Raw genomic sequence first — 25,330 nt, forward strand, 5'->3', positions numbered from 1 at the left:
TTCCGAGCGATGTCTACGAGTCAAAGATGTAATTCCAAAGTTGACCAACTTCTTGGCTTCAGGCCACAAAGACGACCACTACTGTATCGGCAGCCTTCTACTATACAGGTACCAAGTATGATTTATAACAGGGTGTCCAAACTATTTGACTTGGGGGCCGCATTGCGCTAAAACTACTTGTTGAGGGCCAAAGGCCAACTGCATGTAAAGTCACTATATATATGTATATATGTGTGTACATACTGTATACATATATATATATATATATATATATATATATATATATATATATATATATATATATATATATATATATATATATATATATGTGTGTGTGTGTGTGTGTATGTATATATACAGTATATATATATATAATGGATATATAATTAATAATTAATATAATTGGATATTAACAGTTTGTGAAAGTTCGACTCCTACCTTGTTTACTTCCGTGACAACCTTCTTAAAGTTTTGTAATGATGTAGTTATGACTGTTTTGTATTTTCCCATCATGCTTTGTAATGAGTGTTATTTAGAATTGTTTATGGTGCATTGACATTGTTTATAATATCCACAAAGTTCAGTGAGCATGTGTGATTTTGTATTGGTTGGGCTTTTTTTTGTTTGCACCATGACTATGGAAGGTTGTTTGCATTGGGTCATATAAGTCAATGATGGGCATTGTTTAATACAGAGTGTAATAAAAGGTGTGGCCATACTCATCTGGGCACCCCTGATTTATAATCTAGCATTAACTTTTACCAACTCAGAGGCTCAACTCAGCATCAGTAGCTCAGTAACTAGCTTGAGTGTCTCTCTGAACACTAAAAGTAGTTCCTCTGTATCAGCCCATACAATAACAATAAAGGACCCACTAATTCTGACAACATTGTCGCTTATCTATTACTAAAGTCACAGCATGTTAATGGAGCGTTGTTGGGGTTTTTTGGAGAGACTTATACGCGTAAAAGGTGAACCTCCATTACCTGTATTATTGGCCGCCTCTTGCTAGGATTTTTTTACTCTTTGAAACTCACAGAAATGTTCTTGTTTTACATGAGGATCGTAAATAAAGGGCAATATTTTTTTGTGCAGTTTCCCTTTCAGGATACATTTCCACAGCAAGGATCTAGCTTTTCCTTTTGGTTTTCTGTTGGTGCAGCAAAGGTTGTTAGCATGAACAAGTAAATTAAATGTTGCTGATGGAACTACCTCCAGTCATAAATGTGTCAGGTTTGATGCCTGCAGTATTCCCAAGTGACAACATGACAGATGTAGGCGAGTGGCTAAGATTAAAAAGGGTGTGGTCCGAGCAAGGACTCGGGTTGTAACCTTAAACAGATCTGAATCTCAGCAAGGACACCAATTGACTTGTTTCTCTAAACATAAAATGTCTCTTTTAAATTAGAACTTTAAATTTGTGTACATTTGAAAAAAAGGTTTATCGACTTAATGGAAAAGCAAAGACTATTTACTTTTTCCTATCCGAGCTAAAGTACAACACTTGAGTTAGGACATCCTCATAACACTGGGACTACATTTAAATCTGTTCTAGCATATTTGTTTGTCATTATTTACAATAATCGATTTAAAACAGTTCTATGGGGATTACTTTAAAAATATTAGTTTTTTTAAATGATTGTAATGAGAAACTGTATTGCAGTTTATTCAAAAAGAGGTTACAACCATGATGGCATGCATATTTTGTTGGCTTTAGTCCAGTGGTTCTCAAACGTTTTTTACCAAGTATCGTCTCAGAAAACACTTGGCTCTCCAAGTACCATCATAATGTAGTTTACCTGACACATGAAATGTGACAAATTAGGGCGGGGGTCGGCAACCTGCGGCTCTTTAGCGCCCTAGTAGGCTAATATAACTAATATCAGTGTTGGGACTAACGCGTTACAAAGTAACGTGTTACTGTAACGCCGTTAGTTTCGGCGGTAACTAGTAATCTAACGCGTTATTTTTTATATTCAGTAACTCAGTTACCGTTACTACATGATGCGTTACTGCGTTATTTTACGTTACTTTTGATGTAGTATCGGCTAGAAACTGAAGCGCTGCGGTGTCGTTCTTCTGAATCTTCCTCTGTCACAAGCCGGAGAGAAGAAAAGAGGCGCGGTCTATGTGTGTGTCTGGGTGTGGGTGTGGGGATGGGGAGGCACACACGTGATCCGCGGTTTGATATATGAAACAAAACAAAAAAAAGTTGTTGGCACGTTCAGTCCACACACAGCGTGGTCATGGCGAGCGGAGTAACGGAGGAGCTTGAACGCCCCGCGCCATTGAATCGGTGTGTTTATAGGTGCAGACTCGGTTGTGCAAAACGAGGGTTTTAAACACATGCTGAACGTGCTTCAGCCACGTTACGACATCCCGTCGCGCACCCACTTCAGCGATAAGATTGTGCCAGATCTTTATGAGCAGGAGAAGAAAAAAGTTGTTTATGAACTATCCCGAGCATCATCTGTTGCGCTCATGACAGACGGGTGGACGTCCAGGGGAACTATAAGCGCTCACTTCATCACAGCAGACTGGGGGATGAGAAGACACGCCCCCTCTACGAGAGTCACCTTGCGCAGGTACTGACACAAGCAGTGGAGGAATGGAAGATAAAGATATCCCAGTCACACGTGATAATGCCAAAAATCAAATAATTACAGTGAATGAGGCAGGACTGGGACCACAGATAGGTGCTTTGCACATGTAGTGAATTTGGCATCACAGAAGGGAATCTCAGTCAATAGGATGGAGCGCCTCCTTGGGAGGATCAGGAAGGAGGTTTCCTACTTCCACCCAAGCACAACAGCTGCTCATGTGCTTAAGACAAAGCAAGAAATGCTAAAGCTGCCTACTCATAAGCTCATACATGATGTCCCAACGAGGCGGAACTCCACTTATGATATGTTGGAGCAGCAGGCAGCCATATACTCTGCATTGACCCACAACACCCTGAAGACAAATGTCACCCTGTCTGATGATGATGTGAGAGTGGCAGATGAGGTCCTCCAGGTGCTTAAACCCCTCAAAAGTGATACATCTCTACTGAGCACTGAAACTTCACCATCTGTGTCAATGATCCTGCCACTGAAAACAAGGATTCTACAATCTATGGCTCCAAGTGTGGAAGACAGCAGCATCACTCCAGATGTCAGGCTTTATTTCACTACCTATGTTTCAAAAAGATGATGTGCCTTCTTATGTTGCACTTTAACTTGTTTTTTATTAATGGTCATTGGTCCAAGTTTAAAGAAAGGAGGAATGCCTTTTTATGTTGCAATGTTTTTCATTAATTATGTTGAAAGGAAAATAAAAATGCATGTCAAGTTGATCAACAGATTGTATTATTCTCCAGTGCAATAACAGTACTGAAATGAAGGCTAAAAGGGCATTAATGGGAGCTTTAAAAAAAAAAGAAGAAAAAAATAAGTAACTAAATAGTTACTTTTCACAGTAACACATTACTTTTTGGTGTAAGTAACTGAGTTAGTAACTGAGTTACTTTTGAAATAAAGTAACTAGTAACTTTAACTAGTTACTGGTTTTCAGTAACTAACCCAACACTGACTAATATAGACACTTACATCATGTGTTGTCTTTATTAACACACTTATATAAGACTTTTAAAGTCATTTTGATAGTAGGCTAATATAGCTAATATAGACACTTACTTCATGTGTTGTCTTTATTATAACACTTATATAAGACTTTTAAAGTAATTTTGATAGTAGGCTAATATAGCTAGTATATTTAGGCAAGCTGTATGTACATATTGCATCGTTATGCCTCATTTGTAGGTATATTTGAGCTCATTTAATTTCCTTTACTTATGTCCTCTGTGTATTTAATTTATATTTGCATGTCTCATGACACATTATCTGTATGTAATATTGGCTGCATTTCTGATAGTTGTTTGTGTGCCATGTTGTTCCAGACCACAGCAAACGTTACCCAGCTTGCAAAGATTGTAATAAATCCATTAGAAGAAGACAGCCTGCCGTTTCCTTTAACTTGGACATACACATCTATACCTTTGGCCATTCTAAGACAGTCATTTCAACATTTCGGTCAACTAGGCATCACGGTGGAAAAGGGGTTAGTGCATCTGCCTCACAATACGAAGGTCCTGAGTAGTCTTGGGTTCAATCCCGGGCTCGGGATCTTTCTGTGTGGAGTTTGCATGTTCTCCCCGTGACTGCATGGGTTCCCTCCGCGTACTCCGGCTTCCTCCCACTTCCAAAGACATGCACCTGGGGATAGGTTTATTGGCAACACTAAATTAGCCCTAGTGTGTGAATGTGAGTGTGAATGTTGTCTGTCTATCTGTGTTGGCCCTGCGATGAGGTGGCGACTTGTCCAGGGTGTACCCCGCCTTCCGCCCGATTGTAGCTGAGATAGGCTCCAGCGCCCCCCGCGACCCCAAAGGGAATAAGCGGTAGAAAAAAATGGATGGATGGCATTTCAGTCAACTAAGATTGGTGTCAGCCTCCGACACTTATACCATGTGTTGTCTTCATTATAACACTAATATAAGACTTTTAAAGTCATTTTGATAGTAGGCTAATATAGCTAATATAGACACTTACATCATGTGTTGCCTTCATTATAACACTTGTATAAGACTTTTAAAGTAATTCTGATAGTAGGCTAATATAGCTAATACAGACACATACGTCATGTGTTGTCTTCATAATAACACGTATAAAATACTTTTAAAGTCATTTTAATAGTAGGCTAATATAGCTAGTATCGACACATGTGTTGCTTCCATTATAACACTTATATAAGACTTTTAAAGTAATTTTGATAGTAGGCTAATATAGCTAATAGAGACACATCATGTGTTGCCTTCATTATAACACTTGTATAAGACTTGTACAGTCATTTTGATAGTAGGCTAATATAAGTAATATAGACACTTACATCATGTGTTGTCTTCATTATAACACTTATATAAGACGTTTAAAGTCATTTTGATAGTAGGCTAATATAGACACTTACATCATGTGTTGCTTTCATTATGACACTTATAAAATACTTTTAAAGTCATTTTGATAGAAGGCTAATATAGCTAATGTAGACACTTACATCATGTGTTGCCTTCATTATAATACTTGTATACGACTTTTAAAGTCATTTTGATAGTAGGCTAATATAGCTAATATAGACACTTACGTCATGTGTTGCCTTCATTATAACACTTATATATGGCTTTTAAAGTCATTTTGATAGTAGGTTAATATAGCTAATATAAACACTTACATCATGTGTTGACTTCATTATAACACTTATATAAGGCTTTTCGTTTCTTGCGTCTCCTGACAGATTTATGTTTTGGGGGTATTTTTGGCCCAATAGGGCTCTTTCAACATTTTGGGTTGCTGATCCCTGAATTAGGTGAGTGCACTATACAATTTAGTCACCAGATGGCAGTAGAATGTTGAATATCTTAAATTGTGTCTTGTGGCCATTCCAACTTTGACCACAGCGTCAGTTGGTATGTAGAGTGGCGCTTTCCATCATTTTCAGCAGACTGCATCAAAAAACTCTTACTCTCACGGGAGATACACCCAGGAATGGGGCCATATACATCCCTTTCCTACTCTATATCAAAAATCCTGTATTTACCTACAGGAAACGGTATAGATTTTAACAATGTATTTATTACCACTATACGGACATGTTGGTTACATTGTTTAATTTAATTTCATCACATCAGCCGGCACATGTGCGAATGCATGCTCTGTGTGCATTCTTCTGACTCTTTGGGAGCAGACTGGCCCAGAACTGTCAGATCGTACGCCTGCACACACACATACACACACACACACACACACACACACACACACACACACACACACACACACACACACACACACACACACACACACACACACACACACACACACAGGTGCTGTAGGTGTGGATGATGCATGCAAGATGACAAATGTTTGTTTGGAGACATCAGCACAGTAAAGAGTGTTTGGTTTGAGGTGTACCAAAGTCCTGCTAATACACCACCTTGAAAGCAGAGAGAACTGAATACAGAATTGGAGGAACACATTGAGACATTTCCGACTGGAGGGCGACACACAAACAACACAACGCTGCGCCAATGCATCAGTTCATGTACATACCATTCTTTAACTGCACCACATCTGCAGTCTTTTAAAGTAGCAGTAGAGTGGAAAAACAAGTTGCCTCTATATTGAAGCTATTATCATATATATCTGATTTATGACACCTAAAGGCCTACTGAAACCCACTACTACCGACCACGCAGTCTGATAGTTTATATATCAATGATGAAATCTTAACATTGCAACACATGCCAATACGGCCGGGTTAGTTTACTAAAGTGCAATTTTAAATTTCGCGCGACATATCCTGCTGAAAACGTCTCGGTATGATGACGTCAGCACGTGACGTCGCGGATTGTGGAGGACATTTTGAGACAGCATGATGGCCAGCTATTAAGTCGTCTGTTTCATCGCAAAATTCCACAGTATTCTGGACATCTGTGTTGGTGAATCTTTTGCAATTTGTTCAATGAACAATGGAGACAGCAAAGAAGAAAGCTGTAGGAGGGAAGCGGTGTATTGCGGCCGACTTTAGCAACACAAACACGGCCGGTGTTTCATTGTTTACATTCCCGAAAGATGACAGTCAATCTTTACCATTGGCATGTGGAGAACTGGGACAACAGAGACTCTTACCAGGAGGACTTTGAGTTGGATACGCAGACACGGTACTGTGAGTACGCTTCCAAACATTTGATCGCTTGCCCGTACGTGCGTGCCGCTATGTGCATGTCACGTAAATAATTCAATGTATACACCCTGATGATTATCTTGTGTGATGACTGTATTATGATGACAGTATATATGATAGTATATATCTGTATCATGAAAAACTTATTCGGGTGTTACCATTTAGTGGTCAATTGTACGGAATATGTACTTCACTGTGCAACCTACTAATAAAAGTCTCAAAAAGTCTCACGTACGTAACTTTGGGCCTTTGGGGAAATATATGTGCTGTATGAACTTTGGGGAGGTGAACGGTACTTTGGGCTGTGGGATTGAGTGTGTTGTGCAGGTGTTTGAGTTGTATTGGCGGGTTATATGGACGGGAGGGGGGAGGTGTTTGTTATGCGAGATTAATTTGTGGCATATTAAATATAAGCCTGGTTGTGTTGTGGCTAATAGAGTATATATATGTCTTGTGTTTATTTACTGTTTTAGTCATTCCCAGCTGAATATCAGGTCCCACCCGCCTCTCACAGCATCTTCCCTATCTGAATCGTTCCCACTGCCCTCTAGTCCTTCACTCTCACTTTCCTCATCCACGAATCTTTCATCCTCGCTCAAATTAATGGGGAAATCGTCGCTTTCTAGGTCCGAATCGCTCTCGCTGCTGGTGGCCATGATTGTAAACAATGTGCGGATGTGAGGAGCTCCACAACCTGTGACGTCACGCTACTCGTCTGCTACTTCCGGTATAGGCAAGGCTTTTTATTTATGTTCTCTACTAAATCCTTTCAGCAAAAATATGGCAATATTGCGAAATGATCAAGTATGACACATAGAATGGACCTGCTATCCCCGTTTAAATAAGAAAATCGCATTTCAGTAGGCCTCTAAAGACTTGATCAAAATAGTATCAATTTAATGGAAATTCCTGAGACATTCTGAGATATAATGAGGAAGCCAGTCACGTGATCCATGATGTAGAGGATGAACCACAGATCCGTTTCCCATCAACAACAATGCTAATCTAGCAGACTTTGTGAGAGCCAACAACGATTACTTTGGGAACTATTATGATCAAGAACCTAATATTTTTGAGCCCGAACACAAAGAGGATGAACAATAAGTTTTAGAAGCCGAGTTATGGATGCAGTTTTATTGTGACACTATAGCATTAAAAGTTAGAGTACCAATGATTGTCACACACACACTAGGTGTGGCGAAATTATTCTCTGCATTTGACCCATCACCCTTGATCACCCCCTGGAAGGTGAGGGGAGCAGTGAGCAGCAGCGGTGGCTGCGCCCGGGAATAATTTTTGGTGATTTAACCCCCAATTCCAACCCTTGATGCTGAGTGCCAAGCAGGGAGGTAATGGGTCCCATTTTAATAGTCTTTGGTATGACTCGGCCGGGGTTTGAACTCACAACCTATCGATCTAGCGGCATTGCTAGGTGCTAAACATATAAACTAACCTTAATAAAACAAACACTTACTGTAATATTTACACTCTCGCAGGGATGCCGACCGACGGGACGCTCACATAATTCCGTTTGGATGAAGATTCAATCACAATCCTCACAAAGGGTTTAAAAAAAGTTCCTGCAGGAAGCGTCTTTTTGTGTCTTTTTCGCCATCTCGGGGAATGTGAAAGTGGACCAGCACGTGGGTTCATGGCCACATTTGTCTACAGATGAGAGATGCGTGAATTATCATCTAGAATTTACTTTTAGCAAGTTTGAGACCAAGCAGAAGCAGCCGTCGGCTCAGTGTGTCATCAATAGCAGCGTAAGCTAGCATTAGCTCACTGCTATCAATGCTAAAATAGTCCGTCTGCGTTAGCGCTTATAATAACAATATCACTCATATTTGGTTAATTTTCAGGTCAGGACATGTAAATGGACTATTGTTGGTGCTTTCTGGATGTTTTTAGAGAGTATAATGAGAGGACCCTCCATCTGTTGACTCAATTGTTAGATATTTATTTAGCATTTAGAATGCATAAAAAAGCCAAGCATATGTGTTCTTGTCTTAAGGATTGTGAAAACACTGCATTTAGTTTAGATAATAAGTCATATAATGGAATATGGGATCCATTATTAAAATGTATTTTAACTATTAAATTAACCTAAAATATGACTAGTTTTATCTTTGTGGTAAATATTGGACACAGTGTGTTGTCAAGCTTGTGAGATGCGATGCAAGTGTAAGCCACTGTGACACTATTGTTCATGTTTTAAATGTTTTGATTTTATTTTTTTATAAATGGGTGTAATGATAATGTAAATGAGAGATTTTTAATCACTGCTATGAATTCTTAATAATATTGATACTGTTGTTGATATTATTCATTTTTGTTTGACTACTTTTGGATAGTTTTGTGTCATGTTTGTGTGTCTTTTCAATTGCTCATTTGATTACTATTTTGAATGTTGCTAGGCCGGGTTTTGTTTTGGAATTGGAATTGTATTATTATGGTATTATTGTGTATTATTTTGTTGGACTGATTAATTTAAAAAAAAGTGGACCAGCCTTGTGGGTCCATGGCCACATTTGTCTACTAGCAGGTGAGAGATGCATGAATTATCATCTAGAATTTACTTTTAGCAAGTTTGAGACCAAGCAGAAGCAGCCACCGGCTCAGTGTGTCAACAATAGCAGCGTAAGCTAGCATTAGTTCACTGCTATCAATGCGCCGCTAAAAATAGTTTGTCTTATAATAACAATATCACTCATATTTGGTTAATTTTCAGGTCACGACATGTAAATGGAGTATTGTTGGTACTTTCTGGATATTTTTAGAGAATATAATGAGAGGACCCTCCATCTGTTGACTCAATTGTTAGATATTTATTTAGCATTTAGAATGCATAAAAAAGCCAAGCACGTGTGTTCTTGTCTTACATAAGGATCATGAATGATAAACAGCACATCTCTTTTTATTTTTTGCGTATTTCCAGTAAGACTGATCTAATAATATGGTCAGAGCGTAGAAGTGTTACTACACTGATGTCACTCTCCGAAAATAATGAGCGGAATATTCAAAATAGCCGACTGAATTTGTGGAATTTTGTGATGTTAAAATGGTGTTTTTCACATTCTTTGTGGATATAATGGATACAATGAAACAAAGAGGCATATCAAGTCAACTTGTTTTTCCACGCAACTGCTACTTTAAAATGTGCACATTTTAGAGAAGGAAAGCAAGAGCTGCTTGCACGCCAGTCATAATGTGTGCATAACGTCCCGCAGGTCTCGGACAGAATAAATAATAAGTGCATTATTGTACGCACTAAACAGCTTGTGTAAACTATAAAATAGCGTGTACTATTAGTGGGCGTGTTGCATGTGATTTACTAAAGATCCTAATACCTGGCACTAAACAGCTTGAGCAAACTATAAAATAGTGTGTACTATTAGTGGGCGTGTTGCATGTGATTTACTAAGATCTTAATACCTCGCACTAAACAGCTTGTGTAAACTATAAAATAGCGTGTACTATTAGTGGGAGTGTTGCGTGTGATTTACTAAGATCCTACTACCTCGCACTAAACAGCACGTGCAAACTATAAAATAGCGTGTACTATTAGTGCGCGTGTTGCATGTGATTTACTAAGATCCTAATACCTCGCACTAAACAGCACGTGCAAACTATTAAATAGGGTATACAATTAGTGGGTGTGTTGCATGTGATTTACTAAGATTGTGGGTACTATTAGTAGGCGTGTTGCATGGGATTTACTAAGATCCTAATACCTCGCACTAAACAGTGTGTGCAAACTATAAAATTGTGTGTACTATTAGTAGACGTGTTGCATGGGATTTACTAAGATCCTAATACCTCGCACTAAACAGTGTGTGCAAACTATAAAATGGCGTGTACTATTAGTGGGCGTGTTGCATGTGATTTACTAAGACTGTGTGTACTATTAGTGGATGTGTTGCATGGGATTTACTAAAACTGTGCGTACTATTAGTGGGCGTGTTGCATGTGATTACAAAGATTGCGCGTACTATTAGTAGGCGTGTTGTGTGTGATTTACTATATGTTCAGAGTGTAGAAGAGTTACTACACGTCACTCTCCTAAAATAACCCAGGATATTCGGAGCGAAATATTCAAAATGGCCAACTGAATTTGTGGCATTTTGTGATGTTCAAACTGTTTTTCACATTCTTTGTGGATTGTAAATACAATTGGATATAATGGATACAATGAAAAAAATAGGCATATCAAGTCAACTTGTTTTTCCACGCTACTGCTACTTTAAATTATGCACATTTTAGAGACTGCTTGGACGCCAGTCATAATGTGTGCATAACGTCCCGCAGGTCTCGGACAGAATAACTATAATGTGCATTATTGTACGCACTAAACTGCTTGTGCAAACTATAAAATGGTGTGTACTATTAGTGGGCGTGTTGCGTGGGATTTACTAAAATCCTAATACCTCGCACAAACAGCTTGTGCAAACTATAAAATAGCGTATACTCTTAGTGGGCGTGTTGCGTGTGATTTACTAAGATCCTAATATATCGCACTAAACAGCTTGTGCAAACTATAAAATAGCGTGTACTATTAGTGGGCGTGTTGCATGTGATTTACTAAGATCTTAATACCTCGCACTAAACAGCACGTGCAAACTATTAAATACTCTGTACTATTAGTGGGCGTGTTGGATGTGATTTACTAAGATTGCATGTACTATTAGTAGACGTGTTGCATGGGATTTACTAAGATCCTAATACCTCGCACTAAACTGCTTGTGCAAACTATAAAATAGTGTGTACTATTAGTGGGCGTGTTGCGTGTGATTTACTAAGATCCTAATATATCGCACTAAACAGCTTGTGCAAACTATAAAATAGTGTGTACTAATAGTGGGCGTGTTGCATGTGATTTACCAAGACTGCGTGTACTATTAGTAGGCGTGTTGCATGGGATTTACTAAGATCCTAATACCTCGCACTAAACAGTGTGTGCAAACTATAAAATAGCGTGTACTATTAGTGGGCGTGTTGCATGTGATTTACTAAGATCTTGATACCTCGCACTAAACAGCTTGTGCAAACTATAAAATAGCGTGTACTATTAGTGGGTGTGTTGAATTTGATTTACTAACACTGCATGTACTATTAGTGGGTGTGTTGCATGGGATTTACTAAGATCCTAATATCTCGCACTAAACAGTGTGTGCAAACTATAAAATAGCGTGTACTATTAGTAGGCGTGTTGCATGTGATTTACTAAGATCTTAATACCTTGCACTAAACAGCTTGTGCAAACTATAAAATAGCGTGTACTATTAGTGGGCGTGTTGCATGTGATTTAATAAGATTGCGTGTACTATTCGTAGGTGTGTTGCATGGGATTTACTAAGATCCTAATACCTCGCACTAAACAGTGTGTGCAAACTATAAAATAGCGTGTACTATTAGTGGGCGTGTTGCATGTGATTTACTAAGACTGTGTGTACTATTAGTGGATGTTTTGCATGGGATTTACTAAAACTGTGCGTACTATTAGTGGGCGTGTTGCATGTGATTACAAAGATTGCACGTACTATTAGTAGGCGTGTTGTGTGTGATTTACTATATGTTCAGAGTGTAGAAGCGTTACTACACATCACTCTCCTAAAATAACCCAGGATATTCGGAGCGAAATATTCAAAATGGCCAACTGAATTTGTGGCATTTTGTGATGTTCAAACTGTTTTTCACATTCTTTGTGGATTGTAAATACAATTGGATATAATGGATACAATGAAAAAAATAGGCATATCAAGTCAACTTGTTTTTCCACACTACTGCTACTTTAAATTATGCACATTTTAGAGACTGCTTGGACGCCAGTCATAATGTGTGCATAACGTCCCGTAGGTCTCGGACAGAATAACTAATATGTGCATTATTGTACGCACTAAACAGCTTGTGCAAACTATAAAATGGTGTGTACTATTAGTGGGCGTGTTGCGTGTGATTTACTAAAATCCTAATACCTCGCACTAAACAGCTTGTGCAAACTATAAAATAGCGTGTACTCTTAGTGGGCGTGTTGCGTGTGATTTACTAAGATCCTAATATATCGCACTAAACAGCTTGTGCAAACTATAAAATAGCGTGTACTATTAGTGGGCGTGTTGCATGTGATTTACTAAGATCTTAATACCTCGCACTAAACAGCACGTGCAAACTATTAAATACTGTGTACTATTAGTGGGCGTGTTGGATGTGATTTACTAAGATTGCATGTACTATTAGTAGACGTGTTGCATGGGATTTACTAAGATCCTAATACCTCGCACTAAACTGCTTATGCAAACTATAAAATAGTGTGTACTATTAGTGGGCGTGTTGCGTGTGATTTACTAAGATCCTAATATATCGCACTAAACAGCTTGTGCAAACTATAAAATAGTGTGTACTAATAGTGGGCGTGTTGCATGTGATTTACCAAGACTGCGTGTACTATTAGTAGGCGTGTTGCATGGGATTTACTAAGATCCTAATACCTTGCACTAAACAGTGTGTGCAAACTATAAAATAGCGTGTACTATTAGTGGGTGTGTTGAATGTGATTTACTAACACTGCGTGTACTATTAGTGGGTGTGTTGCATGTGATTTACTAAGATCCTAATACCTCGCACTAAACAGTGTGTGCAAACTATAAAAAAGCGTGTACTATTAGTGGGCGTGTTGCTTGTGATTTACTAAGATCCTAATATATCGCACTAAACAGCTTGTGCAAACTATAAAATAGTGTGTACTATTAGTGGGCGTGTTGGATGTGATTTACTAAGATTGCGTGTACTATTAGTAGACGTGTTGCATGGGATTTACTAAGATCCTAATACCTTGCACTAAACTGCTTGTGCAAACTATAAAATAGCATGTACTATTAGTGGGCGTGTTGCGTGTGATTTACTAAGATCCTAATATATCGCATTAAACAGCTTGTGCAAACTATAAAATAGTGTGTACTATTAGTGGGCGTGTTGCATGTGATTTACCAAGACTGCGTGTACTATTAGTAGGCGTGTTGCATGGGATTTACTAAGATCCTAATACCTCGCACTAAACAGTGTGTGCAAACTATAATATAGCGTGTACTATTAGTAGGCGTGTTGCATGTGATTTACTAAGATCTTAATACCTTGCACTAAACAGCTTGTGCAAACTATAAAATAGCGTGTACTATTAGTGGGCGTGTTGCATGTGATTTAATAAGATTGCGTGTACTATTCGTAGGCGTGTTGCATGGGATTTACTAAGATCTTAATACCTCGCACTAAACAGTGTGTGCAAACTATAAAATAGCGTGTACTCTTCGGGGGCGTGTTGCATGTGATTTACTAAGACTGTGTGTACTATTAGTGGGTGTGTTGCATGTGATTTACTAAAACTGTGCGTACTATTAGTGGGCGTGTTGCATGTGATTACAAAGATTGCGCGTACTATTAGTAGGCTTGTTGCGTGTGATTTACTATATGTTGAGAGTGTAGAAGCGTTACTACACGTCACTCTCCTAAAATAACCCAGGATATTCGGAGCGAAATATTCAAAATGGCCGACTGAATTTGTGGCATTTTGTGATGTTCAAACGGTGTTTTTCACATTCTTTGTGGATTGTAAATACAATTGGATATAATGGATACAATGAAACAAATAGGCATATCAAGTTAACTTGTTTTTCCACGCTACTGCTACTTTAAAATGTGCACATTTTAGAGAAGGAAAGCAAGAGCTGCTTGCACGCCAGTCATAATGTGTGCATAACGTCCCGCAGGTCTCTGACAGAATAACTAATACGTGCATTATTGTGACAATTACACAGGAGCGAGATTAGAAAACAGGCATGACAGTCTCTGCCCACCATCTCTCTGACACACACACACACACACACACACACACACACACACACACACACACACACACACACACACACACACACCCACACACACACACGGGCATGTGTGGAAGCAAGCAGCCCAGGGCCATGTACACTAGCAAGCAGCCATGTTTCTCCCACAAGCGGCTGCAGCGACGCTGTCATCTCCAGCATGGTCCTCTCTCTCTCTCTGCCTCACGCAAAAAACACGGCGCATCACGCTCGCTGTGACATCACGCCACACATTTAGACCTGAGGGGTCAGAAGGTATAACGCACTTTTATCTGCCGGGGCGGGGCCATGCTGGCTTATCCAGCTCTCTTAGGATCCGACCCGCCCTCGCCAGTGATGTAAGATGTCCCAGGTCAGCGTGGACACACGAGAAGCCCCCGAGGAGCGCGGCGGGTTCACTGCTTCCAATCACGTTAATGACAAGGCGGGGCTTGACCTCCCGGCGGAATGTGGGCCGGACCTTAATAGTAGCCGCCCGCTTTGCTTTCATTTGGTCGATGGGAACAAGGCGACATGATGCCTGTCGTGGCTTACATGGGAAACCTCACGACAAAGAACTCACAGGCCGAAAAAAAAACGTGTATTTCCAGATTCCTTATTGACTTCCTTCAAATCTTTATCAGCCATTTATTAGAAGAATAAGTAGACATTACTAGATCTGAAGTACTCATAATTACTGCTCTGTGGGCCTGATTTACTAAGATCCTAATACCTCGCACTGAACAGCACTTGCAAACTAAAAAATAGCGTGTACTTATCATCACTAGTAGTGGGCGTGTTGCATGTGATTTACTAAGATGCTAATACCTCGCACTAAACAGCAAGTGCAAACTATAAAATAGCATGTTCTATTAGTGGGTGTGTTGCGTGTGATTTACTAAGACTGCGTGTACTAAACAACTTGTGCAAACTAGAAAATAGCATGTTAACAGCATTAGTGGGCATGTAGGGTGTTATTTACTAAGATCCTCATACCTCGCACTAAACAGCGTGTACATACTATAACATAGTGTGTTCTACTAGTGGGTGTGTTGCACGTGATTTACTAAGACTGTGAACTATTAGTGGGCGTGTTGCATGTGATTTACTAAGACTGTGTGTATTATTAGTGGGTGTGTTGCATGTGATTTACTAAGACTGTGTGTATTATTAGTGGCTGTGTTGCATGTGATTTACTAAGGTCCTAATAACTCGCACTAAACAGCGTGTGCAAACTATAAAATAGCATGTTCTATTAGTGGGCGTGTTGCATGTGATTTACTAAGACTGCGTATACTATTAGTGGTTGTGTTGCTTGTGATTTACTAAGATTGTGTGTACTATTAGTGGGCGTGTTGCATGTGATTAATTAAGATCCTAATACCTCGCACTAAACAGCAAGTGCAAACTATAAAATAGCATGTTCTATTAGTGGGTGTGTTGCGTGTGATTTACTAAGACTGCGTGTACTATTAGTGGGCGTGTTGCATGTGATTTACTAAGATCCTCATACTTCACACAAAACAGTGTGTGCAAACTATAAAATAGCGTGTACTATTAAGGGCGTGTTGCATGTGATTTGCTAAGAGTGTGTGTACTATAAGTGGGTGCGTTCCATGTGATTTACTAAGATTGCGTGTACTTTTAGTGGGTGTGTTGCATGTAATTTACTCAGATCTTAATACCTCGTACTAAACAGCGTGTACAAACTATAAAATAACGTGTACTATTAGTGGACGTGTTGCATGTCATTTACTAAGATTGCATGTATTATTAGTGGGCGTGTTGCATGGGATTTACTAAGACTGCGTGTGCTATTAGCGGCCGTGTTGCATGTGATTTACTAAAATTGCGTGTACTATTAGTGGACGTGTTGCACATGATTTACTAAGATTGTGTGTATTATTAGTGGGTGTGTTGCGTGTGATTTAATAAGATTGCGTGTAATTATTATTGAGCGTGTTGCATTTGATTTACTAAGATTAAAGTTAAAGTACCAATGATTGTCACACACACTAGGTGTGGTGAAATTTGTCCTCTGCATTTGACCCATCCCCTTGGTCACCCCCTGGGAGGTGAGGGGAGCAGTGAGCAGAAGCAGTGGCCACGCCCGGGAATCATTTTTGGTGATTTAGCCCCCAATTCCAACCCTTGATGCTTAGTGCCAAGCAGGGAGGTAATGGGTCCCATTTTTATAGTCTTTGGTATGACTCGGCCGGGGTTTGAACTCACAATCTACCGATCTCAGGGCGGACACTCTAACCACTAGGCCACTGAGTAGGTAAGATTGCATGTACTATGAGTGGACGTGTTGCATGTGATTTACTAAGATTGCATGTATTATTAGTGAGTGTGTTGCATGGGAAAACCACGTTAAATTATGTGGCAGACCACATTTGATTACGTGGCAGATCACTTTATAAGACGTTGAAGACCACATAAAATGGTGTGGCAGACCACATTGAATAATGTGGCAGACTACTTTAAAGTACGTTGAAAACCACATAAAATGGTGTGGCAGACCACTTTATAAGATGTTGAAGACCACATAAAATGGTGTGGCAGACCACATTGAATATTGTGGCAGACTACTTTATAGGACGTGGTAAACCATGTTAAATGATGTGGTGGACCACATAAAATGGTGTGGCAGACCACTCTATAACACGTTGAAGACCACATTGAATGACGTGGAAGACCACATTTAAAGATGTGGCGGGTAACATTAAATGACTTGGTGGACCACATTGAATGATGTGGAAAACCACAATAAATGTTGTAAAAGACCACATTTCATGATGTGGCAGACCACTTTATAGAACGTTCAGGTCCACATTGAATAATGTGGCAGACCACTTTATAGGACGTGGAAAACCACGTTAAATGTTGTGGTGGACCACATTTAATGACGTGGCGGATCACATTTAATGATGTGGCGGACCACATAAAATGGTGTGGCAGACCCCTTTATAGGACGTGGAAAAACCCCGTTAAATGATTTGGTGGACCACATTTAATTACGTGGCAGACCACTTTATAAGACGTTGAAGACCACATTGAATGATGTGGGAGACCACATTAAATGGTGTGGCAGACCACATTAAATGGTGTGGCAGACCACTTTATAAGATGTTGAAGACCACATAAAATGGCGTGGCAGACCACATTGAATAATGTGGCAGACCACTTTATAGGATGTTGAAGACCACATAAAATGGTGTGGCAGACCACTTTAATAAGATGTTGAAGACCACATAAAATGGTGTGGCAGACCACTTTTATAAGATGTTGAAGACCACATAAAATGGTGTGGCAGACCACTTTTATAAGATGTTGAAGACCACATAAAATGGCGTGGCAGACCACATGAATAATGAGGCAGACTACTTTATAGGATGTTGAAGACCACATAAAATGGTGTGGCAGACCACTTTATAAGATGTTGAAGACCACATAAAATGGTGTGGCAGACCACTTTATAAGACGTTGAAGACCACATAAAATGGTGTGGCAGACCACTTTATAGGACGTGGTAAACCACATTAAATGATGTGGTGGACCACATTTAATGGTGCGGCACACCACTCTATAACACGTTGAAGACCACATTGAATGACCACAAAATGACCAGATCTTGCCCCTGGGCCTTGAGTTTGACACACTTGCTTGCCCACACTACCCTGCTGATGTATCCAATATTAGTGCATCAAGTCTTCATTCACATCACATTCTGTGAGTCAACAAGCCAATAGTCTCTTTATAGAGCGCCATCGCCAACTATTGGTCTGGCATGCACACTGCAGCCTTTTTGCATGTGACAATTCTGCCTTTTATGCAAAAAACAACCCTAAATATTTATCCTCAAAGATGCACAATGTGATTATCAAGCCTCGTCATCATCATATTGCAAGTAAAGCCAGCGGGCAACATAACCGGGCACCCTCCGGGAACCGTTCCGCTCTCCTCCTCACCTGAGGCAGCGCCGCGTTGATCTGCCGCTGCAGCGCGTCCCTCTCGTGCAGCGCCCCCTGCAGTTTGCTCTGGGACTGGATGAGGGTCTCCTGGGTCTCCCTGAGGGACTCCAGCAGCTTGTCCCTCTCGTCCAGCATGTTGACCATCAGCTGCTCGAAGTTGGCCTCCTGCTCGGAGCCGTTCGGGACGCCGCCACCGCCGCCGCCGCCGCCACCGCTTCCCCTCGGGGGACCGGCCGAGTCCCCCTCGCTGATGGTCGGCATCACCTCGCACATCATCTCGGCTGTGTGGGCGACGCGAGCTGTCGGCGCGAACAATAAATGCACGTGTTTTAACTATTGACACGGCCTTTTTACGCCTTAAGCACACACACAAAAGCACATCCGCGCATCTGTGCGCGCGCGATTTACCTCCACGCATGCACTATATCGCGAATATTCTTACATATTCTTCCTCCCGTGCACCCTCTTACCTATTCAGAGCAACGATGCGATAATTGGCGACCTTCCATCCTCGCGAACCGGCGTCGTTTCTCCCCCGTGTGCAGATCCGCCCTGTCCCGGCGCGCCATTCGCTCCCCCGCGCTCACATGGACGGACCCCGGCACGCGCGTGATTGACAGCCGCGTGGAGGGGCGGTGCCCGCGAGCACTGGCGGCGCAAAGATAGCACGGAACGATTCCAAAATGCGCGAATGGATCCGCGGACGCGAAAAGTCTGATCCCGGTGCGTGTGCGTTTGACAGAGAGACAGAGACAGAGAGAGAAACGGAGAGAGAGAGAGAGAGAGAGAGAGAGAGAGAGAGAGAGAGAGAGAGAGAGAGAGAGAGAGAGAGAGAGAGAGAGAGAGAGAGAGAGAGAGAGAGAGAGAGAGAGAGCGCATCCGCTTCCATCTCCTCGCACCTCCCACCCAACGCGCGCACACACGTCGTGTCACGCAAGGGAGTCTCTGCACTTGTCGCCACTTTAGACCACAAGAATGAAGGATGCGCAAACGATAGAAAGCTCATTGACAAGATCATTTGTGTCACGTGACATATTTCACGGTTGACCCCACAGCCTATTTGCGTGACCCTTCATCATCATCATCATCATCGTTACTCACATACAAATAACACGGCGCGTGATCGGACGCGCAGTGCTCCCTGCAGGAACCGCAATGAACATGTGATCTTTGCCCCATCCGTTTTTCTACCGCTTGTCCTTTCGGGGTCATAAATCAAAAAGAAGAAATAAATAAAGTCTTACTGCGGGTGGGTTGCTTTATCCTGTGACCGATAGGGGGCATGCAGTGTTGGATGTTTGTTTTAGCGGTGCTTTAAAGCAGGTGCCCAACCATTTATTTTATTTTCATTAAATCAACATAAAAACCACAAGATACACTTACAATTAGTGCACCAACCCAAAAAACCTCCCTCCCCCATTCACACTCATTCGCACAAAAGGGTTGTTTCTTTCTGTTATTAATATTTCTGGTTCCTACATTATATATCAATATAGATCAATACAGTCTGCAGAGATACAGTCAGTAAGCACACATGATTCTATTTTTTAATGACAAAAAAAAAAATACCATACACCACGGATATTTACTTTTTTAATGCATTCTAACTCGTAAATAAAAATACTGTTACAGAACCCCCCCACCCCCCCAAAAAAAAAAACTCAAAATAACCATCCAAAATCCGCCAACAATGCACCACTTACATGTTGTGACTTGAATATTAAGCAAGTATTAGCGATATTGTTATTATAAGACCAACTATCACAGAGAGCTGACCACAGAACTTTCCTCCAAAAGGTCTTATCTTTGTCCATGTGATGCCAAAAGAAACAAAAATGCAGCTGTTTGGCCACAATTCCCAGCAATATATTTGGAGGAGAAAAGGTGAGGCCTTTAATCCCAGGAACACCAAGCCTACCGTCACGCATGGTGGCAGTAGTATTATACTCTGGGCCTGTTTTTCTGCCAATGGAACTGTTACTTTACAGAGAGTAAATGGGACAATGAAAAAGGAGGATTACCTCCAAATTCTTCAGGACAACCTAAAATCATCAGCCCGGAGATTGGGTCTTGGGCGCTGTTGGGTGTTCCAACAGGAACATACGTCAAAGGTGGTAAAGGAATGGCTAAATCAGGCTAGAATTAAGGTTTTAGAATGGCCTTCCCAACCGAGCGGTATAATTCGGTTGGTAGAGTGGCCGTGCCATCAACCTGAGGGTTGCAGGTTCGATCCCCGCTTCCGCCATCCTAGTCACTGCCGTTGTGTCCTTGGGCAAGACACTTTACCCACCTGCTCCCAGTGCCACCCACACTGGTTTAAATGTAACTTAGATATTGGGTTTTCATTATGTAAAGTGCTTTGAGTCACTAGAGAAAAGCGCTATATAAATATAATTCACTTCACTTCAACTGCACCAATTTTGTCAAGAGAAGGTCATAAATTCAACCAGAAGCTTGCCAGAAGCTTGTGGATGGCTACCAAAAGCACCTTATTGCAGTGAAACTTGCCAAGAGACATGTAACCAAATATTAACATTGCTGTATGTATACTTTTGAACCAGCAGATTTGGTCACATTTTCAGTAGACCCATAATAAATTCATAAAAGAATCAAACTTCATAAATGTTTTTTGTGACCAACAAGTATGTGCTATCATCTATCACAAACAAAATAAGAGATGTAGAAATTATTGGAAACACAAGACAGCCATGACATTATGTTCTTTACAAGTGTTTGTAAACTTTTGACCACGACTATATCAGCTGCTTTCTCGCCTCGGAAAGTTCGTAAACGGTTATTGTAGATCATAAATCATGCCTCTCACCTGGATAGTAGAAGGATGAGGATATAATCCGACAAATTGGTCAATTTGGGAGGTCCTCTATTCTGCTCTTCCCCCAAAAAAACTCAAAATAACCATCCAAAATCTGCAAACAATGCACCACTTACATGTTGTGACTTGAGTATAAAGCAAATATTAGCGATATTGTCATTATAAGCGCTAACGCAGACCAACTATCACAGAGAGTTAACTAGCTTATGCTGCTACTGTATATTATATATCGGCTGCTTTCTCGCCTCGGAAAGTTTGTGAAAGTTTATTCTAGATCATAAATATAGCTATAACTATAGCTCTGCCTTCAATACAATAATCCCGGACAGACTCTGCAATAAACTGGACACTCTTGGCCTCCCCCCTCTCACGCCTGGATAAGGGACTTCCTAACGGACCGACCCCAGAATGTGAGACTTGGCCCGCACCTCTCATCCTCCCGCACGCTGAGCATCGGCTCCCCACAGGGCTGTGTGCTGAGCCCCCTCCTCTACTGCCTTTACACCCATGACTGCAGTCCGGCCCACAGTGACAACCTTACCGTCAAGTTTGCCGACGATACCACAGTGGTCGGGCTCATCTCCAGGGGTGACGAGGCTGCCTACAGAGAGGAGGTCCTGAAGCTGACGGCCTGGTCTTCGGAGAACAACCTCGCTCTCAACACCAGCAAGACCAGAGAGATCATCGTCGACTTCAGGACTGCCCCCCTCTACATCAACGGCGAGCGTGTAGAGAGGGTCCACACCTTCAGGTACCTTGGAGTCCACATCTCTAATGACTTCTCCTGGACAGTCAACACCACATCAATCATCAAGAAGGCTCAGCAGCGGCTACACTTCCTTAGAGTCCTCGGGAAGTACAACCTGAAGCCTGACCTGCTGCTGACCTTCTACCGCTCGTCCATCGAGAGCCTGCTGACCTACTGTATTACGGTATGGTACAGCAGCTGCACTGCAGCAGACAGGGAGAGGCTGCAAAGAGTGGTCAAGACGGCTCAGAAGATCATCGGCCGCCCTCTCCCCTCTCTGACGGACATCTACACCTCCCGCTGCCTCAACAGAGCCAGTGCCATCATCAAAGACAGCACCCACCCTGGCTCTGACCTGTTCCACCTGCTGCCCTCTGGGAAGCGCTACAGGTGCATTAAAACCAAAACAAACAGGCTAAAGAACAGCTTCTTCCCCAGGGCCATAACCATCCTGAACGGACTGCTCCATTGTCCCTCATAACTGCCTTCTCTTCGGTGCAATAACCCATTCCACCAACCACCCTGTTTTTGTTTTGTTTTTTCATGTATATATTCATTTCACACCATATTCATTGCACTTCTACATTTTTTAAATTTTTATATATTTGCACATTGTTTTTCTAGCATGCACACATCGCACTGTATGGAATGGCCTCAATCTCGTTATCTTGCGTAATGACAATAAAGCTGATTCTGATTCTGATTCTGAAATCATGCCTACATGATTTCAGAATCCTTCCTAACCGACTATGTCCTCATAGTAGAAGGATGAGGACATAATCCGACAAGTTGGTCAATTTGGGAGGTCCTCTATTCTGCCCCCGCCCAAAAAACTCCAAATAACAATCCAAAATCCGCAAACAATGCACCATTTTACATGTTGTGACTTGAGTATTAAGCAAGTATTAGCGATATTGTTATTATAAGCGCTAACGCAGACCAACTATCACAGAGAGCTAACTAGCTTTTATGCTGCTATATTATATTTATCAGCTGCATTCTCGCCTCGAAAAGTTCGTAAAAATTAATTCTAGATCACATCCGGCCCCTTGGTCCCTTTAATGCGGCCCGCCAAATATTAAAACAGAATTGAGCAAAGATCTGTTTTGAGATGTGCCACAACAAAACTGATACTAGACTTTAAACACACTGGCAAAAATGGGTGATCAACAACACCCCTCCCACTAAAAGAGAATGTAAGTGTTAACCCTTTAATACCATTTGTATGTTTCTTTGGTGATATGATATTGTTGAAAATAGATGTATTATGATTAAAATAGCCCATGTTTGAGAAGCCTACTCTTAGTTCCAACAGATATGATATGCTTTGAAATGCATCATGTGCTTGTCAAGTTTTACAAGCCAATGTGGCCCCTGATCCAAAAAGCTTGCCAACCCCTGTTCTAGATTATAAATCATGCCTCTCACCTGGATAGTTGAAGGATGAGGACATAATCCGACAAGTTGGTCAACTTTGACAACTTTGTCCTTTTCATGGCGAAAAAGGACACAAAAAGATGCTTGGTTCCATCCCCCTTTTGTTCTTTGCGAGGATTATGATTAATTCTTCGTCTAAACGGGAAAATAACAAGATTCTATCAGTCGGCATCCTAATGACAGCAGACCTTGTACAGTAAGTGGTGTTTTATTATGTGTGTTGGCTCTCATGAAGTCTGCAGTGAGTAATAATCAGCGATGTTGTGGAAAGAAAATGCAAACATCGTGATGCCTTTGTGAAATTAATACGCCATATGCTCAAAATGATCAAAATATGTAAATATTACGTGTTATTATAAATGTTACTACATTACATATATACTTACATCATGTATATAAAACCTAATGGAGGCGTTTGGATGTCTTTAAATGCTTTATAGAGCGATACAGTATATCAACTGATCGATTTATATCCCTAAATTTCAAATATATCCATCTGTGCTCGGCAAGTTTGCCTTGCGGAAGATAAGCATTGATCCAAGATTGTTTTAAAAGGGAATCGATCGATTTTATTGAAACTAGAAAAAGAAAAATTTTTGATTTGGAAACGGCAGACTTTATATAAAGTTAAACACTTTTAATGATGAGGGTGTTAAGTAAAGTTATGTTATGGTGTGGTGTCATCAAAAAAAAATGGCTGATGTCTACGAGAAAGGTTGTAACAAAGGCAAACGCCACAAGACAAAAACATAAATTACAACACAAAAACTTTCAGCTACAGCACAATTGCAAAAGCCACATTGAATACAAACGACACAAGTTGTGTTGTTTGTGACACACAACACCATGATATAAAGCCGCACACAACCTCCACCTTATTGTTAATAAATATTTAGGTAATTCAATGCCCAGTAGTGCGTAAATGTGTTTCTGTATAGTATTTCTCCAGCAATGTTCATGTGGGGACATAAATTATGGTATTTTGAGAGGTAATCATTGAAGTCGGACATCACTGAAGGCCTAGGTGGGAAACACACGGCCCGCCACTGAAATATTGTATTAGTGATTGGCTGGTTAAGCCCATTTGTGTTCTTTGGTGGAAGCAAATATACTTAACAATACTTACATATTAATTTGAATTTTTCCAAAAAAGATGTAATACAGTATTGTTGCATGATGAGATACTATTTAAGTTTAAAATATTTGCAATTTCATGCAGTAAATAAAAATGTTTCTGTCAAAAATAGAAATAATGAATAGATTTAGTAGGAAAGATGAAGTACTTTTCGACGTATATTATTTCCAGGTATACAATGATGTGGCAGACCAGAGTTTGACACCTGCACTATATTGGACTAAAATAGTGTAAAGGTAACCATGTGGGTGTTGACGAGTCTTATAATGTTAAAAATTCTATTTACTCTGAATTAGTTGAATCTAAGGCATGTTACAGTTGCGACAGTTGTAGATTGTGGGCCTTCAGAACGCCATATGTTGTCACATTAGACATATTCCCAATGCATATTGCTTGAATTCTAAACATTATGTTCCCTTATTTTGCATCTAAATGGATGCTCATCTCAAATTTGTTACGGAAACAAATCCGAGCGCATCATCACAACAATTATAACTTTTTTCTTTGCTTTATTGTGCAAAATGTTGATAAACAAATGCTATCAGGATGTTTTAATGTAAATGTTTTTTTGTA

At 40.6% G+C, this 25,330-nt stretch overlaps 1 protein-coding gene across 8 annotated transcripts in view; it reads right to left on the reverse strand.

The window, feature by feature from the left end:
* ppfia4 (PTPRF interacting protein alpha 4) overlaps nucleotides 1-19,316 on the reverse strand; it is a 278,835-nt gene extending 259,519 nt beyond the window's left edge. For all 8 annotated transcript variants that reach the window (XM_061984869.1, XM_061984863.1, XM_061984868.1 and 5 more), the window contains exons 1-2: nucleotides 19,075-19,316; nucleotides 18,602-18,903 (exon numbers count right to left, since the gene is read on the reverse strand). In XM_061984869.1, coding sequence (XP_061840853.1) covers nucleotides 18,602-18,880 — 279 coding nt within the window. In that variant the 5' untranslated portion in view covers nucleotides 18,881-18,903; nucleotides 19,075-19,316. The remainder of the gene's footprint in view (nucleotides 1-18,601; nucleotides 18,904-19,074) is intronic.
* Nucleotides 19,317-25,330: the final 6,014 nt, after the last annotated feature.

The sequence above is a fragment of the Nerophis lumbriciformis genome, linkage group LG23, assembly GCF_033978685.3.
Source record: "Nerophis lumbriciformis linkage group LG23, RoL_Nlum_v2.1, whole genome shotgun sequence".
NCBI lineage: Eukaryota > Metazoa > Chordata > Actinopteri > Syngnathiformes > Syngnathidae > Nerophis > Nerophis lumbriciformis.